The sequence below is a fragment of the Colias philodice genome, chromosome 3 (genome assembly GCF_061535455.1).
Source record: "Colias philodice isolate Cphi_HAF_F1 chromosome 3, ilColPhil1 Martin Lab GWU primary, whole genome shotgun sequence".
Taxonomy (NCBI): domain Eukaryota; kingdom Metazoa; phylum Arthropoda; class Insecta; order Lepidoptera; family Pieridae; genus Colias; species Colias philodice.
In genome coordinates, this window is record NC_143088.1 from 10,398,032 (window position 1) to 10,418,962 (window position 20,931).

Consider the following 20,931-nt stretch of genomic DNA (forward strand, 5'->3'; position numbering starts at 1 on the left):
ACGCAGCGACACCGCTCCGGCGCCGCGCCGCCGCCGCAACGCATCGTGTGCCCCCGCTCTGACAGACTGTCCAACCCTGCTACGACGCCACTGCGACATAACAACGTTACGGCGCCGCACCGCTCGTGTGCCCACTGACACGGTGAAATCTTTGCGGTACGGCGCCGCAACGCATCGTGTGCCCCCGCTCTTAAAGTTACAGTTACGTTAAAAAAGTCACTAAAAAATAAACGATTCTTTGACAGTGTTATAAGTTATAATCTTGATTTACACCACCCTTATAAAAACGAAAAGGGGAAACTCCCAGAAATTCTAGCAATATTTTAAATAATATGTTTGTTTATTTACTCGTTCGTATAGTTAAACGATAGATCGCGTGATAGCGACGTTAGTCGAGGTAAACGGTCAGTAGTTTTTATCAATATTGAAGTCAGTACACGAAAAATAGAAAATTGAAAGGCAAAAACTTATTTGCAATATTTACAGCAGTTTCTAAGTATCATAAATGTATTTAAAGATGAAGAAGCAGAGAATAAAGCGGTATGGGAATGAATTGATATTAGCGAATCAGCCCCATCATGACGTAAGTATATTTTTATGGTAAAAAGGCGGAAGAATTACGTCAGCGAAATCGGAAGGTATTAAATATCTTATTAAATCGATTTTTGGGGGAAGAGAAGATTTTAAATGTAAATTTTAGCCATCCTTACTAGACTCCCACGTAACAACGATAATAATACCTAAACTATTTTACAGTATTTAAGATTTCATCGCCATAAAACCAGCTCTAGCCAAATAGATGCTATAATATAACTGTGCTATAATGTATTAACTATAGATACATGTTATATGTATGTATACATACACTCACACATAAATTTAACAAAACCTCTCTAGAAAATCAACACCGGTTGAATAAAATGTTTTCCCATATAAAATTCTACATGTACTAAATTTCGTCAGTTTTCTGGACCTTACAAGAAACTTAGGTTGTCGTTAACCGCGTTTATCTCTTAACTGTCTGAAGGGTTACAAGAACGATGTAACATAACTGTACGAAGCTTTAATTTAAAGCCCAATTACAGTTTAATATGGTTATAAATTTATATTATTTTCTTATCCTGACACCTTGCGTTTTAAAGCTCATTAAAATTTAGACTTTTTCATTTCACTGTGCCATTTATGCAATTTAAATATTTAATTATGTTTAGAAAATAAATACTTATATTATTTAGTTCCTAAAAGGTTGTAATATTGAGTTTTACATGTTTCAAAAGTTTCACATGGTTTTGTTCTGACAGTTTCGAGAAGATTCAATCAAGCAATTTTCGTTAATGTAGAGACGCTTGTTATTTTATATTTATAGTATAATTTCATTTTTCTATAAACTTGTTATTAACACGTTCATTTTCCATCAATGGTAATATTATAAAAATTTCCAGATATTTCTCCAATTCATGCGAACTATTTTCCGAGCTGCTCGTTGGTTCGGCATCGCAGGAAGCGGTAGCTTACTATGGCAACTTTGGGGTGTATGTGTGTTAGTTTTCTTGATAGCAATACAGTGTGGCGCTATTGTAAAGGTTATAAGAGCTTTGGCGGGATGGGCAAGGGATACTAGTAACCAGAGTGAGTTTTGTATTTTTTTAAAGGAAAAGAAGTCTGTTAATATTAAGGAGTTAACAAAAAGTTATTCCGAAAATGTCCAATAGTATAAGGGCTTCAACATAAAATTCTTACTGCTTGTAATAAGTGTGTTGAAACGTATTACTTTCTGTGGCATAGAGCTTTCGGTTAAGACGTTTAACTTGCTTTTTAGAGGCACAGTTGCCTTTTCTATTTATTTTCAAGTTGAAGTAAAACAATCTCGTTTAGAACCATACAAAATAAACAAATGTATGTATGGTAAACGTAATGCTACATCTTATAAGATTAAAGACTCAATGCTATCTTGTTACAAATATTTAAATCCTTTCAGGAAGTGTAACCGCTCGTTTAGCAGGTGCAATGTTCTATGCAGCTTCTCTGCTGTCACAAATATTGTGTTGGAAGGTATCATATCAATGGAAAAACTTGTATAAGTTCTGGGTATCAATAGAATCGGTTCTCAATATCAAATATGTGCCCCAGGATAGAAATTTGCGACGACGGTTGATCGTGGTTACAGCTGTTATAAGCGTTTTTTCAGCAGGTAAGGTGTAAGTATATGTTTTGAATGGGATTAGTTGGTGGTATTAGAACTCCAAGAAGTACAATGGTAATTAGAAAAAAATGTAAATTTGACACTTTATTCTTGATATTTAGTTTATAGCTTTAATTACTGATCGGGCTATTTTAAACTGAACTAAATTTCTCTATCTGAGAAATTCTATAAAAAAAGTCGCTATTTATTCTTATTTCAAACTCAAACTCAAACTCAAACATTCATTTATTCAATTAGACTACTATTTAGTAGCACTTTCGAATCGTCATTACATAGTATTTTTAACATTTACCACCGATTCGGAAAGCAGTATCTATGGAGAAGAATCGGCAAGAAACTCCATAGTTGCTCTTTTAAAATAATGTCAATAAATTTACATAATATGTAACTTATATCTAACTACATAATATGCCAAAGAACTGTCCTGTGGTTTTTACGCGACAACCCTCCATGGGTCTTTATCGTCCATATATTCCTGAATACTGTAGTACGCTCTCTGAACTAGTACATTTTTTATGTAAGTTTTAAATTTAGATTTACTACTAAACTCTTTAATATTGTGAGGAATTCTATTGTATAAGCGTATACCTTGACCCATAAATGAATTTTTAACTTTAGCTAATCGGAAAAATGGCATTTCAATTCTATTCCTGTTCCTTGTGCCATAATCGTGTCTTTTTTATTTTTTAAACAACATTTAAGTCAGAATTATAATTTAGACAAAAACTGTACAGGCTTTACCTACTACCTTAAAACTACAATTTCCATAATATTTTAATCTAACAACCAAAAGTATCATAATTTACGATGTTTAAAAAGTTTAATACGATTTTTGAGATTCCGTGTGATCTCATAAAATGTTGATTTAAGGAATCTTGCTGTGATTTAGGGGCTAATAAGAAAAGTTAACAAAGAAAATTTACAAGAAAAAGATGGAATATTTTACGGTCTTTAGCATTGCTTGTTCTTAGTACGTTTAAGAGGAATTATCCGGTCAAGGTTTGGTTTTTATTAAATTTAAAAATTCCTTTCGAGCTAAGGGCTCGTGTTTGAGCGGATTTCCTGTGCCGCTCTTAAAGAGGTTCTTAAATTGATAATAACATTATGTATTAATAAATTTTTAGCATTCTTAGTTATTTCGAGAAACTGAGTAAAAAAGATTTTTTTTTACATTTTTCTTAGTATAACTTACAAATCCATTAATTATAGATTAAGCTGAAATATTTAGTATTGTTAAAATGATGTTTGGATACTACCATAAATTACAATAATATAGGTAACTAGCTTTCCACCCGCAGCTTCGCCCGCGCAGTCAAAGAAAAACCCGCATAGCTCCCGTTCCCGTGGGATTTCCGGGATAAAACCTATCCTATTCCTCGGGGTAAAAAGTAGCCTATGTCCTTTCTCGGGTATCAAAATATCTCTATACCAAATTTCATGCAAATTGGTTCAGTAGTTAAGGCGTGATTGAGTAACAGACAGACAGACAGAGTTACTTTCGCATTTATAATATTAGTATGGATTGTTAAAATGATGTTTGGATACTACCATAAATTACAATAATATAGGTAATTAAATACGTGGGTAACAAGTTTTAACATTAATAATATAGAGTTAACCAAGATGTACTATGTCTTGTAACTAATACATACAATTTATTCAAACTTCTGTTTAAATTTGGTTACTCTATTATAGACTGATTTAAACTCTAAAAATATATTGTAAGTATTTAAAAATTTTTTTTTCTAAACACGACCTTATTACAAACTAGGTAAACTCGTAAAACTTCAACTAAATTGTTCTCAAACCAAAAACTTTTGGAGTTTGAGACTGACAAAGTTAGATTTTTATTTTCATATTAGTGTTTAAGAATTACATCTTTTTCTTTTTAGTGGAACATATTTTAAGTATTTTAGCAACAACGGGACTGGATTGTCCACCTGCTGATATTTTAAAAACGTATATATTAAAATCACATGGATTTCTACTCATGGAACGTGAGTATTTTAACATAATTATGTATATAATTATAAGAAAAAATTAACGAAACTTATTTTTAAAAATATTACCGATACACACACTTATTCATCATTCAAAATTATTAATAATGTAAATTGAGGCTGATAATAAATAAAATTATTTACGCTTTTTTATATGGGGAAGGGAATAGGGTATAAAACTCTAAAATGAAATTCTCAGTTTATATTCGATAAAAAGTTAGTGCAGTTCACACCAACAAAGTAGTAGAAATCTTGTTTGATATAAGAAAGGAAGAAGTAGCTTAATATTAACTTAATATTGGTTTAAAAGTTTGTTAGTCAGATTCTTATAAGTTACAAGAATCGTCAAGTAAGTTCAGATTCTTGTGGTAGTATTTTAAATGTATTTATTATGTCCTTCTAAAAATGTACCTATTATGTAACTTCTGTATCAATACTTTTATTTTATACTAGCGGTCAGCCCAGTCTTCACCCGTGGTACATGTTTACATTTTCTCTCCATAAGAACCATCCTCGTTCTTCAAGGAATATTATAAAAAAAGAATTGACGAAAACGGTTTAGACGTTCTCGAGTTTTTGCACTTGCATATTTTAATGTTGTTAGTCACTTTTTGTCAATACGTTAATTTTATATTTGGTTTATTTTCTTAGAAAAACGATAATGGGTACAATAATTCAAGACCCTTTCACACTTATGTCGCTTAAGTGAGCTACACATATAACCCGATGTAGGTACATTCAGAAACTCTGTAATTTTACAATTTCCAGGCTTTATCGCCTTTCATTCAGAGGTTCACCCAAGCGGCAAAGCCAATTGAGATTCTCACACATAAAGATCAATATAGATCTTTGTCATGTACATATAAGTAAAAGATCTTTGAAAATGTCACCTGCGTTTTGTTTCTATTGTTATGTTATCAACTTAACAGGACTTTTAGGAATCGATTGCTATATCTAAATAAAAAAAAATATTAAGCATATTTTAACTGTTTTTATGTGATTGTTGTGTTTATTGAAAGCTTATTCACATTATAAAAATCTCTTAAATCTGTGTTTAACCACCAGAGCAAGTACATTTTTTGGGCAAAATTGACCAGCCTGAATGTTCGCTTACTTTGCAGTTTACATGCCCCGTTATTTGGAATTTTGCTCTTAGCCTGAATAGGTTATCTAGTAAACTATGAAATGTACATTACAGCCCAGCTGTTCCGTTTAAAGACACTTTGAATATGTCAGAAGAACACACGTAACATCTTTACTAATATTATAAAGATGAAGAGTTTGTTTGAACGCGCTAATCTCGGGAACTACTGGTCCGATTTGAAAAATTCTTTCGGTGTTAGATAGCCCACTTATCGAGGAAGGTTATAGGCTATATACCTTCACGCTACGACCAACAGGAGTGGAGCCACGGGGGTGAAACCACGCGGAGCAGCTAGTAGGAAATAAACTGCAACAATCAACAACAGATTTTTCGTTTGAATTATTAATTACCAAGGTTTAGTCTTGTTTTTGTTCTAGGTTGAATATGTTTTATTTATTGTGTACATTTGCCTACACATTATTCATAGTCTCTTATACATGTTATTTAATCTTCCACATTATATTATTTAATATATGCCCTACTCCTCTCCTTTAACCAATATTTCTCCTGTCGTCTACAAGAAATTGCTATAATATAGTGGTAAGACCTCTAATTAATGTACCTATTATTTGTTGAATTTTCATAGTACAGTTTTGGATCAATAAAGTATAAATAAAATTTCAGAGGATTATAAGAACTCGATAGCTGTGCCGGTGTTTTTTACGAGCAACGTTGCGACCATTTTGTGGAACCTTCAGGATCTTCTCATTGTACTAATTAGTATAGGATTGACGTCTAGATATCATAGACTTAATATGTGTGTGGCTACTGTGTGCAACAAACTTAAGGAACAGAAGTGGTCTAAGGTATGTAAATTAATAATCCTACTAATATTATAAATGCGAAAGTTTGTGAGGATGGATGGATGTTTGTTATTATTTCACGTGAAAACTACTATACCAATTACAATGACATTTACATATGTGGGTAGCTGAAGACCCAGAATAAGACATAGGCTACTTTTTATCCCGGAAATCCCGAAGGAACGGGAACTATACAGGTTTTTCTTCGAAAAAGTTGGTGAAGCCACGGGCGAGAATCTAGTGTAGAAATATGATAATAATAAAGAAATTTATAAGTATACTAGGGGTCCGCCCCGGCTTCGCCCGTGGTACATATTTCGCAATAAAAGGTAGCCTTTGTCCTTTCTCGGGTATCAAAATATCTCCATACCAAATTTCATGCAAATTGGTTCAGTAGTTTAGGCGTGATTGAGTAACAGACAGACAGACAGAGTTACTTTCGCATTTATAATATAGTATGGATATGGATGAATATGGTAAAGTACCTACTAGTTAAATAAATAGTTATCTTGATAATATTATAGGGATGTTAAAAGATCGCAGATGATAAAGGTTATCTTAAAGTAAAGAATTGAATCGAAGTTTGTATTTAATTCTCAATTAAAAAGTTAAGCGTTCTAGTTAATTTTAGATGTTTGAGTTTTTCATATAAAGACTTTTTATACTTTTAAATACTTTTTGTGTCTCTAAATTATAGTAGTGGAGTATAATTAATACTATTAATCGCTATTAATATGGAATCAAAAGTTTCTTGGTCTGTCTGTATCTTACTGAATCGATAAAATTTGGAACAGATAATATGTGAGCGAGCGAAGCCGCGGGCAGAAAGTTAGTTGATTTAGGGAACGTAAGTAAGAAATGGTTTTCAATAAAAATTCAATTCATATTTTTATTAATTTAAAACAATAACATCTGTATAGGTCTAAATTTCTCACATAAAATAATATAAATTACATCCTCTAATGTATGGAAATACATGGATGAAATCTCCTTATATGTATAATACCCCTTTGGTCTCTCTGAAGTGGAGTGAAAATGCAATACAGTCTACGCTACTTGTACCAACCGTACTTGTATTCAAGCCACAGACGATAGAGTTCTATGATGGATGCGTTATATTTAGAGTATTTTATTTATTGTGTCAATTCATGTAAAACAGTATTTATTTATAAATAGAGTATAATCTTCCCGTATATATTCGGATTCGCCCGCTTTGTTTAAAAATTATATACTTAAACCTTCCTTTTGAATCATTCGATCTATTAAAACAAAACAGCATCGAAATCAGTCGCGTAGTTTTAAAGATTTAAGCATACTATAAGGATATAGAGACACTGACAGACTTTTAGACTATGTAGTGATGAGTTAATACTCATCTCTCACTCAAAGACGCTCAAAACATAAAATATTAAAAATGAAATACACCGAAAAACATAGACATAATATTGTAAACATTGCTAACATTACAATTATTTACAAGTCAAGTTTTTAGTTATGAAAGTAAAACGAACAGTATTAGAAACTTGGATTTGAATTCAATACGTAACAAATTAGTGAAGGAAATCTTGAATGCACCGGCATGTCTAATTAAATGAAGCTAATAATAATTGGTAACAGGATGCAGAAATACTGCAAGTGTACATGTGGCGAAAGATCCGGGAAGCCTACGTGAAGCAGGGCTTTCTTGTGAGGAAGGCGAACGACGCGCTCGGCTCGTTGATACTGTTCTCTAACTTCTTTAACTTTTATTTTATATGTTTGCAACTGTTTTTGGGGATTACGTAAGTTTTTATAATTGATTTTTTATGGATTTTTTAATACTAACAAACAGCAATATTTGTCCTTTTAAAGCTATTTAACGATTGTTCGTCTTGTTTTTGTTACATCTCGCTTTAATGTAAATATAGCGTTAATTTATTCCACATTTATATCCAAAAATTGTAACAAAATTAAAAAATGATACACCGTAATATTCATGTTTATTTATATTTCCTACGAAACTACAGTGTAAGAAAAGTGTTTAAAAATAATATATTTACGAGCCTAAATAAGTATAAGGTAACAATCATTAAATCTCTACAATTTTATTACACAGCGGTTTAACATCTTTTTTTCTGCGACACTTCGATACATGTCTTCTTATGTATCTTATATTCTCTAGGCAGGGAATGGCAGGCGACCGCTTCCAGCAAATCTACTACCTAGCATCCTTACTCTGGCTTTGCTTGCGGTCCAGTTTCGTGGTTCTGGCTGCCGCTGATGTCTACGAACATTCTAGAAGGGCCCTACCATGTTTGTATTCGTGTCATGCGCGATGCTTTAATATCGAGGTGAGAACTATAATGGGCCCTCTACAAAATGGGCAGCGTTGGACGAGTAAAGGCAATCAGGATAGTGTGGAGAGCTGATGTATAATGTATATGATCGGCATATATGATGTTTTTTCATAATCGCCGCAATAGCGGCATTTGTTGAGCCAACGCTGCCCATTGTGTAGAGAGCCTATAAAGTTATAAAGTTTCATGTTGGGAGTTATGAATTATGATTAAGATGTGTTGTAATGTACGCGGAGAGATTTCAAAGTAGTTTTAGTATGAATGTTGTCTGTTATTGCAGCTATGATGAAGAGTATTGAGGTGTCGAAAGAAAGTTAATAAAGTGTTTATTTACTTGGCTAATTCATAAAGCTCTTTGAAAGCTTTTTTGTTTTATTTATGCTAAAACAAAGTTCACTTCAATATCAATATCTGCAATAATGATATTAGAAAATACCTACTAATAACAGCTCATACTCTATCTAAAACTCATCGAACTTGTGAAATAAGTGACTTCCAAAAAAAAGGAGCATGCTATGTTCGCCTGTATGTATTTATCTATATTTTTTTACAGATTGAAAGACTCCAAGATCAACTAAGCAAAGACAATGTCGCTCTAAGTGGCTTGGGATTCTTCTATTTAACAAGAACGGTATTACTGCAAGTAAGACATTTTAAACCATTAATTATGCTCGTAATTAATACGATTTTACATAAATAAATATCATATAGTCTCATATATAGAACAATAGTGTTAATAATTTAATATACTGTGACATTTTAAGACGTTATGCCTCAACTCTGACATTTAACCATTCTAGAACCTAAATTTAATTTCGAATGGCTAAGATGCACGCTTTAATAGAATATAGTAGGGTAATAAGTTAAAATAGTTTATGTTGCATTGATATCAGCATTAAATTAGCATTATTAGGGTAGTTTGTTAATTATAATCAACTTTTTTGTTTATTAGGTAATAAGTAAAAAATTGGATACGTAATATATTTAGTGAATTATCTGTTTAAAACACGCTTGTATTAGCTTCACGTGTATGTTTGTATGTTACTGACTCTATTTTGACCCACTTTAAACAAATTCAAACTTTGTACCTACACTTACTTATCAAGGGTCGGTGACAATACAATAATTTCATAAGACTATTTTATTTAAGTCAGTTTTTTAGTTTTTTTTTTGTGAAAAAAATGTGTTTTATTGTTACAGGTAGCAAGCTCCGTAGTAACCTATGTGCTTGTTTTAATTCAATACGACAATTCAGATAAAAGTGAAAACAGTATTCCTGCAAATGGCCCTCTACATAATGCTACAGTTATGATATAAATATAGTATATTTAATAAAGGCCCAATGTTCAATAATGTTGTTTTAATAACTTGCGGAAACAAAAAGTTTTGTCATCATAAAATTTTCTGATATAATTTTCATATGTCGGTACTTTGAAATTAGGTTTAAGCAGAACAAAAACTCGAATGGAATATATAAGTTTTAATGGAAACCGGTTGTGGAATGAATAATTGAATAAACTTTATCGTTATGAAAACGCATTTTTATTTGTAACACTTTTATGTGGTTCAAGATATGATTTTTATTTATTTGCATTTAGAGACGACTATAGGTACCTACCTATAGTCTCTTTTACCTAAAAGTGAATTCCCGTGTCCCCTAGTGGGGTAAGGGGCAGATGCATGATACATCTGTTTCACTGATTGTTTTTCTTTAGGGACAAGTAGGAGATCAGCCTTTTGTGTACTGCCAGACCGAGACATTTTTATCTTAGTCTCCATCGGGAATCGAACCCAGGACCCCTCGCTTCTACGCTCACACGTCAACCACTGTACCAAGGAGGCGGATAGGTAGATAAGGTAGGTAATAAATAAAACGAAACATGTATTTCCAATATGTATATTATCATTGTTATGTATGAATTATTATTACATGATTTTACCCAAGTTATTTCCGATACTAACAACATAATAATAATATTATAATGCACTATCAATATATGTACCTAGTATGAAATAATCTTAATCGTTTCCGTATTTTTGACGATTATCCTTACTAGCAGTGCCCCGCGGTTGTCCCCGCAGTGCTCCGCTCCTGTTGGTCTTAGCGTGATGATAATTATAGCCTTCCCCGATAAATGACCTATCTAACACCGAAAGAATTTTAAAACCTGACCAGTAGTTCCTGAGATCAGCGCGTTCAAACAAACAAATTCTTCAGCTTTATTATGTTAGTATAGATAATTTTACATTACTGTTAATGTAGATTGATATATAATAATGAATCTCTAATATCTTTCAAATATAATCGCAAGAAGAAACACATTTTTCAAAAATATTCTCGACTCTTCTTCTTGACTAGCATCATAATTCTCTCTTCGGAGAAAATGCATTTTAGCTTGAACCTAGAAAAGATAAATCTAGATTACAAACCAATAAAATACATATGGTCCTTAATTGGTATAATACGAAAATATAATAAATTTTTACGATACATTCCAAAGTCATTGCTAGAATTACAAATTAACCCTAGGGTGTAATTTGGTAAACTTTTACAACCCTTGTTCATACATTCGTATATAAAAGGATAATTTTCTCTAATATGCTTTTAGTTAAAAGTAAGCACGGATAAACCTTTGCTTTTCAACTAACAATTTTGTTCAAGGTAAGTCCGTAGGTGTATTTGCTTGGGGAAATATTTGTAGGAAATAAAATGTAGCCTTTAAAAAATGATCGATGTTTATAAAGAGACACATTTATTGCCAGGTAAGATTACATATTTTTTTAAATAAATTTATAAGTTGTTATTTAACCCTCATTAATTTAGGAATTAACATATGCAAATTCAAACAATATTATGTGAATGAGAGATACACTTATACTAGATACACTTTTTATGTAAATGGGTGTTGAACATTTAAACATTATTAATTGCACAGAGCATTGTTTGAATTAAATAACGCAAAACCGACCAAAACAGTTTGGTAAAACCGAAAAGGATCAGTGCAACTTTTGAAAGCGAGGGTTAAAATTAAATTAAATGTGGCTGTCACAGACAATATCTAATGAATAATGATATTATCCTAAAAACTTTTCTATAAAAGAGAAGTGGGCATTTAAAGTTACTATATTTTAGTATATTACAAGTTAATATACATTTGGTAGAAAATTTGATTAACAATATATGTATTGCATTCTAATAAAAATATGTATCTCTATATTATTTCTATATAGTTAATATTATATATAAAATTGTGATGAATTTGAAAAAAAAAATATAAGAAAAGCAGGTAAGTGTTATTTTAATACAAAATTAATTGAAAACTATCTCGTAGACGGAAAGGTCGCAAGATTGTAAAGTTGAGAGCTTCAGAAAAATAGGTATAATGTTGTTATCGGACGTTGATCAGATTTCACGTAAAAAGCTCTGGTATAAACCAAATTCTTTACCTTAAACGAATTATGAGTGTACTAAAAAATATTATATAGAAAACACATATTTTATACAGAAAATGCGTATTATTACGTAGAAATATTTTTTTTTGTTGTTTCTCATTGTAGTTGATACTTACAAGATAGTAATATAGCTCAAAATTTCTCAATTTTCAGTTGGAGCAATATCCAGTATATTTTCCATTAATCATTGCTACGCAAAAAAGATCACACATGAAAAAAGAAGACGTAAGATTTCGATAAATTATATTATTGGTTAGATTTTAGAACTTTTTGAACGCTCTTGCTTCTTTTTCTTTGTTTTTGTATAAAAGAATGCTTCGGTCCGAATTGGGCCAGCTTGCAATAGCGAAGGTACCACACATAAGATCGGCGTGAAATAGTACCATGTACCAGAAGTGTGGCTGTGTTTAATAATAATACTATAGCGGGAGTGCCTGAGGCTCGTTTTCTATACCTATTCCTGTATATACTTTTTCTTGTCCCTATCATTAATCCTTTATCTATAGGTTCCCCTTGAATATGTTAGTGATCAATATGCAGAGACCATACTTGTGGTGACTGGTGATAATTCCTTACTATCGTGAGACTCACAAGCTCGTTTGCTAATACCTAAAATAATGTTTATAAATCAGTTTTAAAAAGTATAAACCTTACCTCAGTACCTTATCAGTTACAAATAAAATAAACAAAATTCATTGAAACTTAATAAAAGTAATATTCGGATGAGTGTTTGTGTAAGAAACAGAGCTTGTAATAATCACGTGTGAGAGAAAAATAAATAGGTGTAATTTCACAAGCGCGTATTTACGAAAGAGGGACACGAGATACATTCATCTTATAATATTTATTATTTCCAAATAGTCTGTACATAAATATATCAAGGATGTTACCTTCTGGTTGTATTCTTTCGTAGTAGAATTATTTATGTTATATCGCTACACAAAAAGGTTATACTATGAAGGTTTTCAATAACATCATTTTACAGTTCTTTTGAGGTGAAACTTCTTTAGGCGCATTGAGGGTAAAATTTCAACGTCGCGTCGTGGTAATACCGTGACGTCATGGAGTAAGGCATCGATTTTGGTATCTTTGAATCTTGCCAAAGAAATTTCACTTCTGACACGTGTGCTCGGCACACACGCTTAAAACATTCGCTTTGTTGTTCACTATGTTTATAAAAACACACATATTAAGTAAATAATAATGGGTAGTAATAAAAGCTCCGATAATAAATTTAAAAATGTCCTTACTAAAAATATAATATTTACTGCCCGAAATACTAAATCTCCGACTACTTCTGTCCGACTAAAAATGACGAAACGACCGAATGATATACTTAAATCTTAGAAAAAATCTTATGACTGTTAATTGCTGTAATACTTTTTTACCATATAAAATTATGTTCTACTGATAACAATGCTTTGTAATTATTACCTTTACTTGCCAACTAGAAATTCATCAATTACATTTAATTTTTCATAAACTCTGTGCTATTTTTACTACAATGTTATACTTAAATTTCTATTGTTGGCGCTTGTCCAGAAAGTTATTAAAAATACAAAAATGTACTTACTATAATCATGAATTCTAATTCATGAAAATTTAAGAAACCTAACATAACCTAACCTAACGGCTAACCTAACCTAAACTTGATTTTTTTTTGCGCGTCGACGGAGTCCCGCTTGGCGGGGCTCCTATTTCTGTGTAGTTTTTTTTTTAAGAAACCTAACCTAACCTAACCTAACGGCTAACCTAACCTAAACTTGATTTTTTTCTGCGCGTCGACGGAGCCCCGCTTCGCGGGGCTCCTATTTCTGTGTAGTTTTTTTTTTTTAAGAAACCTAACCTAACCTAACCTAACGGCTAACCTAACCTAAACTTGATTTTTTTTTGCGCGTCGACGGAGCCGATCGCGCGGTCCGACCAGTTTCGGTATTTTCATCAATGTTGAGAGTTAAAAAATATATTTGGTAACCAACACTAGAAAATTAAATAACTCATAAAATTCGTAAAAGAATGATTATTTTGACATGACCTCTGTTGTCAGTAACCCATTAATCTCGTCGGAGGTTCAGTATTTTATTCAGAAGTTTAGTTTTGTTATTCGAAGTTTAATATATTTTTAAGTAGAAATGTAATTTGATTGTGTTCATAGGTGTCAGCAAAATTTAGGTATTTTATTCGGTATGCTTTAAATTTTTTTGTCGGTATATTATTATAACGCTGGTAAATTAGAATAAAAGTCGGACAGAGATAGCTGGAGATTTATTTATTTGTCGGAACCATTATTATTTTCCAATAATAATGTCATCTTTATAGTAGGATACAAATATCACTGTGTTACAGGAATTTCTACCTACCATGACAAATATATTTAAAATGGCGAAATATTTTGGCATCCCCACATACGGAGGGAGATTAGCTCTTCTAGGAGCTATTGTAATGTTGGCAATGTTGATGATTTTGGAGACAGTCTCTATTTGGAAGCTGATAAAAACATTAAATAGCTGGAATGTGAATCCAAAAGGTGCATGCATTTTTTTCCTGAAAATATATAAAAAAACGAAGGAGGTTATCAATTCGACTGTATTTTTTTTGTTTGTTACCTTAAAGCTTTTGACAGGGTAAACCGATTTTGATTTTATTGTTTTATTTGAAAGCTTATAGAGGTTGGTTTTTGTCTTGTTCTGACTATTTAATGGCTGATTAGATTATTTTTAAGATAACTAATAAACCTATTAACAATTTGCATTTAATCTATTGTTTCAATCTTCATTAAATGATGATTCTATTACGGTGATTGTTTTGCAAATGGTGGGAAATATGATTCCCCTATATTTCATAGGTAGTGTAATTTCTCGTCTATCTGGATCAATTTTCTATGGCAACGCTTTGCTGTCTATGTTAATATCATGGAAAATAATAAGCAATTGGGAAGAACTAGCTTCATTCTGGAAGAGAACTGAAAGAATTGAACTGAACATTCTTCCTGATAGAAGGATTAGAACAAGAGTTATTTTTGTAAGCAGTTACGTCGCTGTTTGCGCGGTTGGTGAGTTTTATAATGAAATTTATGTGTTAAAGAGGGAGGTATCTTTTGTTTGTTTTCTAATCTAATAAATAGTTGTTATTTAACAACATGCAACAAAACAAAAAACAAAAACACTTAACATGCAATTAACCTTTCAGCGGTCGCACCCTTGCGCCGAACACAAGCAGTCGCGCGCGGTCTGTGATTCCGCAAATTTAAGTGTCTCGTTTGGGAAAACAAATGAATATTTCGACTTATTGTATAGCACATGATTAAAAAGAGGTCTTTAACATGTGAAATAAAATAAAAACAACTTAATTACTCATTACTTCTTCTATTTGTACTTAATAGAACAAAGGTCTATAAAAACTCAAAATTTTTGACTCTGGGTGGAAATCACCGTTATAAATCAACATTAAACAAAACAAAATGGAATTTTCTTTTTTACAATTAAAAACTTATAAACTTGACTATAATTATCTTAGAAATAAACACATTCATCATCAATTGGCACTGTGTAATAGGAACTCTAAAATGACATCTATTTTTGATAACTAACTAACTATATAATAAAATGAAATAAAGAAAACATACCCTAAAACTACTAATTTTTGTTTAGAATAACTATAATAAACTATTCGTCATTAGTGTCCATAATATCTACTGGAAATGAACATTCTCGGCATATAACAATCACATGTTCTAGACACATGTGTTTTCCACATTTGAAACAACTATACTTTGTTTTTCGGATCTTTTTCCTATCGCAATAGTAACAATGACCTGCGACACGTAAAACTTGGTTTGAAGACGATCCTCCTTGGTCATTTTCATAAATATTTATATCGGCTTCGGTTTAATTGCACCGGATTGTTCTGGAACACAATCGGTCGCGCGCGGAATCTGAGACCGCAAACATAAATAAGAAAGCACGTGTACATGCGACGAATGTTACAGGGCTACTGAGAGGTGCTACCTGACCCCCTCGAAGGTATCACGGAAGCGCAAGCGTCTATTGTTTACAGTTTCAGTATATTGACTAAAACAAGTTCGTTGCGGACTCAGAGACCGCGCGCGACCGCTGGAAGGTTAATAAAAAAAATATAATTGCGTTAGTTAGAGCTCTATCTAACGCAATTCTTTTTTATGTATAAAGATGTTATTTCAGGCATTTAGGTAAAATCATAATTGGGTTTACTGACTCAATTGTGGGCAGATAGTTGCATAGATGTCTGTTCTTTCAGAGGAAATTTGTAAAATTAAACTTTTAGTATCTCTAAGAACTGCTATAGGCTCACCAATAAATGGTTTAACAGCAAAACTTATCCATATTTGATTGACTATTATAATGTTATGATAGGTATTGATAATAATAATATCCTATGAGTAGCGTCAGGGTAGAATTGGTTCTTTAAGCGGAAAAAATGTAATAAACAGAACACACTTCGTAAAAATTCTATACCGTTTTTCTCGTAGATTTTTATAAAATATACTTTAGTATTTTACATATCAAAGAACTCTTTGACATGCAGAATTTAATACAAAACCTCGTTTATATGTCAAGAACCTCTGACGCCTCTGCAAAAGCTCACATGTACTAATTATGGATCATTCCACGCTAAGTTTTACTTTGTGGCTCAGTGTAAAGATGAGTTATTTACAGTTGAGCACGCGTTGAGTATGATGTCAGGAACGGGGCTCGACTGTCCGCCGGGGGAGTACTTTGAACGTTATATCTTGAGTTCACACGGATTCATCTTGCAAAGAAGTAAGCCTGAATATATCTCTGCTCTGTTTAGATATGATCTGACGTATTTTCTGTTTTAGATATGTGTGTGTGTGACGTATTTGTGTGCAATAAAGAGTACATAATAAATTAATGTACTAAACATACAGAATACAGATTTAATAAAACAACAGTTTTAATAAAAGCTAATGAACATTTAAAACTATGAAATATCATTATCATAAATATTGGCCAAAAGAATTTACGAGTTTTAAATTAGAGTGTGTAGATAACATTAAATTCAAGGCATATAAAATAGTTTTAAAAATGAAAATAGGACTTGTAAGATTAATTAATAATGTCGTGATGCCGACATAATTACCTAGTAAGTAATTGTTAATGAAATATGGTTAATAAATTTATAATTAAATTTAATAATTACTAATTTAAGGTGAATATTCTCTATGGATAGCGATACCGATTTTCATCCTCAGCAAGTTGGCCACAATATTTTGGAACTTCCAGGACCTGATTATAATTTTAATCAGCGTTGGCCTGGCTTCGAAGTACAACCGATTAAATCTTTTTGTTCATCGTTTCGTATTGTTTGAGAAGAAAATGAAATATCACAATAGGGTGAGTCTTAATTTTCAATTTAGCCCGTATTAGGACCAGGTGGCATGTTTTGGGAGAAATTTGCGTTATTAAAATATTGTTTTATTTGATAACTTGTATAGTAACATCGACTTTTGAGTGATGCCATAATAAAATCACATTATTTACCTTTAAGAAGTATTATTTTAATGCTCTTGTTTTATTTTGGAAGTCAATATGTGATTATAGAGCACATAAAATATTTAAAAGAGAGAAAAAAATGGAAGGTGTATAATTTTTATTGAAATATCAGCCAATTACATGTATTATAAATGTTCCTAAGAAATATTAGTGGAATACATACCTATATTCAGTTAAAATCGTATCTCTTTTTTCTCTTTTATTAGGTCGTTAGTTTACCTCTCCGTGTCAAAATATGGCGCAATCTTCGTCAGGCATACGTCCAACAATCAGAGTTAGTGAGGAAAGTCGATCAGAGCCTCGGAGGGCTGATACTCCTCTCCAATCTTAATAATTTGTACTTTATTTGCTTGCAACTGTTTTTGGGAATCAGGTAAGAAAGTTAATGTAATAAGGGTATATTATTAAGGGTATATATTACATTAAAAGATAGGTAATTTAAAACATATTTTACTCGTTTATAAAGGAAAATAAGACAGATTTTTAAAAAGCGTGGTAAGGAATAAAATAATTGGCGGGAAAAATTTTCTTACCTAATTTATGTAAATAAATATTGATAAGGCTTTCATTAGGAAGCGAATTTTTATTAATTTCATTAAGAAATTTGATTAATAGTCTGAATAATAAACGTAAATTATAACGGATATAAAAAGGAAAAGTTGACCCGAAATCCCAAATTGTCAAACATTAAAAACACTTTGTTGATAGTAATTTACGCGACGAAGTGGCAAATTGATGAAAAAAAAAAAGATTTTCTAGTCATTATTATCTATACTAGTTTATCATGTAGATATTATAGGTAAGTACAATATAATAAGCAGGAACTATCAGTAAAGTACGAGGAAGTTAGAGCGCTTAACTCTCCAGTAGTTTTGATTCAAACTATATTCTAGGAACTAATTCCTGCCCCCCTAGTCAAGTGGCTTTCTGTTAGCGTAGCGTTCAATAGAATAGAATACGAATGTATGAGATTGACGTAAGCTGTAGATACGTTTATCTACAGCCTACGTCAATCTCATACATTCGTAGTCTATTCTATTGAACGCTACGCTAACAGAAAGCCACTTGACTAGGGGGGCTGATACCTACTTGTATTAAATATTAGCGGTGTACTTAACTTTTGATATTTTACTTAGATTTGTTGTGGTCGGAACTATGTCTGGATTTAAAGAGATTTTAAAGAATTTAGAGTTTTTTTTGCAGGTTTCAGGGTTTCTGGATAATATGTGTTAAATCTTTTTTAAACCTATCAGGGACATTGTCAGATAGGGATGAATCGAACCGAATCTTAGAGTTAAACGATTATTCATTGGATTATATTATTCAGTTTGTTAGTTTGTGTATAATAGTAAAAACCAACTTTATTATATTTGTGTTACAAGTTACAACTATGTTAAAATTAATTTTCAGTAGCGGATCAAAAGGTACTACGATAAATAAAATCTACTACTACTTCTCACTGGCCTGGCTACTCTACCGAGCCAGTGGCGTGGTGCTGGCAGCGGCTGATATCAACATACACTCTAAACGGGCCCTCCCACATTTATATAGTAGTGTAAGCGGGGCATATAATATTGAGGTATATTTAAAAGGTTTAGGAACGATTTTTCAATGCTTAGTTAACACTTATTCGTCCAATAAAGTATTACACGCATCGAGATAGTACGTAACATACTATCTCGATGATTACACGATAATATTAAAATGTCACGTAAACTGTCAAATACGGACAATTAGAATACGTTTTTAAAATGGTAGTTTTATACATTATTCGACGAATAAGTTTTATCCAAGCATTGAAAAATCGGCCCTAAAAGAAATATTATGTTAAATGGCTGGTTTATTATACATAAATATCCTTAATATTATTTTTGATTATCAAAAAAGTAATATTATATCATGTTCATAATATATTGACTAGAAAATTATTAATATTTCATACTTCTACTGTGAAGTGGAATTCGCTTTCTGTGAATAGATACTTATCTTTACTTTATATTATACAACTGAAGAGTTTGTTTGTTTGAACGCGCTAATCTCAAGAACTACTTGGTCCGATTTGAAAAATTATTTCAGTGTTGGATAGGCCATTTATGGAGGAAGGCTATAGGCTATATATCATCACGCTAAGACCGGAGCTACGCGGGTGAAACCGCGGGGCTAGTATATTGCCATACGTAGTATTTAGGATTATCAAAATAGTAATATTATATCATGCTCATATTATATTGAGTAGAAAATTATATTTTTTAACATTTCCAAACTTCTAAACTAGAAGCGGAATTCGTTTTTCATGAAAGTTTTACTATCAAACTTGATTAGGCTACTTATTTTAACTATAAAGAAAAGTATTAAGATGTAAATTTATGGGACGTTACTAGTTATTTTCTCTTTAGAATATAAAGTACTAAGTTATAGTTTCTTTCCGGAATACCAAAATAACTACTACTACTTACTAATACTACCTACATGTTACGATAAACTTTTTTACGCTCTTTGAATATATTTTGTTTTAGATAAAAAGACTCAAAACTCAATTAGAGAACGACGATGTAGCACTGAGCGGACTCGGGTTCTTTTACTTGTATAGACAGAAATTATTAGAGGTGAGTAAATTATCCTAAGGTACTTTAAAATATAATATGTACGCTTGTTTATTTGTTCGATATTCCTTCACGCACAAACTGCTGAACCGATTTTCATGAAATTTGGCACACACATTAACACTATATAATAACGGGAACGTGTTATGCGTGTCCTTTAAGCTGCGGTTGAATTTTAAACAATAATAATTATTATTAAACTAGCACATACTCACATTTTGTCCTCGTTGTAATATGAGCTGAATGGCATGTAGGTACCTATTGTTGAATTGAGAACTTTTCTACGAAAAAGTGAAATTTCTGGCAAAACATTTTCAAAGAACTACAAAAGCTCCGATATTTATAGATTTCGAGGAATGTGAAACTTTTCTAAATAAAATTACTTTACTACAAATTGTTTTTAAACAATTATTATTGATAGATTTTTTATATTTTCATTTTCAATCTGTGCAATAATATTATGTGCAATAAAAATATATTCAACGTAGATATAAATTTAACTATTTTTTTGCAGGTGGCTGCTGCTATAGTCAAATATGAATTAATATTACTTCAATTTGACAAACATTATTAATAGAAGCAATAAAATATGGAGGAAAACATTAAAATAGCAAAAAGTATTCTTTATCGCTAAAATAAATCACAATTAAATTTCTTTGTTTTTTAATTTTTCCATTTCCTGATTAACTGAATTGAAAATTGATCTATATAATGCTTTATGAACCATAACCATAAGATGCATTGGAAAATCGAATTGAAAAGTAGGTACATTAAAAAGAAACAATGAACAAAGTAACTACAATTTCACGTATAGTATTAAAGGTGAACGAACTTAAT

The 20,931-nt window shown here is 31.5% G+C and overlaps 2 protein-coding genes across 2 annotated transcripts; both read left to right on the forward strand.

Moving 5' to 3' along the window:
- Nucleotides 1-1,442: 1,442 nt before the first annotated feature.
- Nucleotides 1,443-9,929, forward strand: LOC149489993 (gustatory receptor for sugar taste 64a-like). The gene is made up of 8 exons (XM_089714829.1): nt 1,443-1,629; nt 1,979-2,191; nt 4,096-4,200; nt 5,972-6,153; nt 7,768-7,931; nt 8,312-8,480; nt 9,040-9,129; nt 9,687-9,929. Exons 1-8 carry the CDS (start codon nt 1,458-1,460, stop codon nt 9,801-9,803), a joined length of 1,212 nt encoding a protein of 403 aa, XP_089570955.1. The 5' UTR covers nt 1,443-1,457; the 3' UTR covers nt 9,804-9,929.
- A 4,040-nt stretch (nt 9,930-13,969) lies between these two features.
- On the forward strand, nt 13,970-20,668 carry LOC149489994 (gustatory receptor for sugar taste 64a-like). The gene is made up of 9 exons (XM_089715034.1): nt 13,970-13,981; nt 14,286-14,466; nt 14,785-14,991; nt 16,634-16,738; nt 17,148-17,332; nt 17,698-17,864; nt 18,902-19,070; nt 20,008-20,097; nt 20,609-20,668. The coding sequence occupies exons 1-9, from the start codon at nt 13,970-13,972 to the stop codon at nt 20,666-20,668; spliced, it is 1,176 nt and encodes a 391-aa protein (XP_089571160.1).
- The last annotated feature ends 263 nt before the right edge of the window (nt 20,669-20,931 follow it).

What these genes read in the sequence shown, in the direction of transcription:
- LOC149489993 (XM_089714829.1), top strand. Translation starts at nt 1,458, where the DNA reads ATGCGAACTATTTTCCGAGCTGCTCGTTGGTTCGGCATCGCAGGAAGC. An exon ending in CGCGATGCTTTAATATCGAG is followed by an intron (nt 8,481 to 9,039) that starts GTGAGAACTATA and finishes ATTTTTTTACAG; the next exon opens with ATTGAAAGACTCCAAGATCA. An exon ending in CAAGAACGGTATTACTGCAA is followed by an intron (nt 9,130 to 9,686) that starts GTAAGACATTTT and finishes TTATTGTTACAG; the next exon opens with GTAGCAAGCTCCGTAGTAAC.
- LOC149489994 (XM_089715034.1), top strand. An exon ending in GCGGGGCATATAATATTGAG is followed by an intron (nt 19,071 to 20,007) that starts GTATATTTAAAA and finishes ATTTTGTTTTAG; the next exon opens with ATAAAAAGACTCAAAACTCA. An exon ending in ATAGACAGAAATTATTAGAG is followed by an intron (nt 20,098 to 20,608) that starts GTGAGTAAATTA and finishes ATTTTTTTGCAG; the next exon opens with GTGGCTGCTGCTATAGTCAA.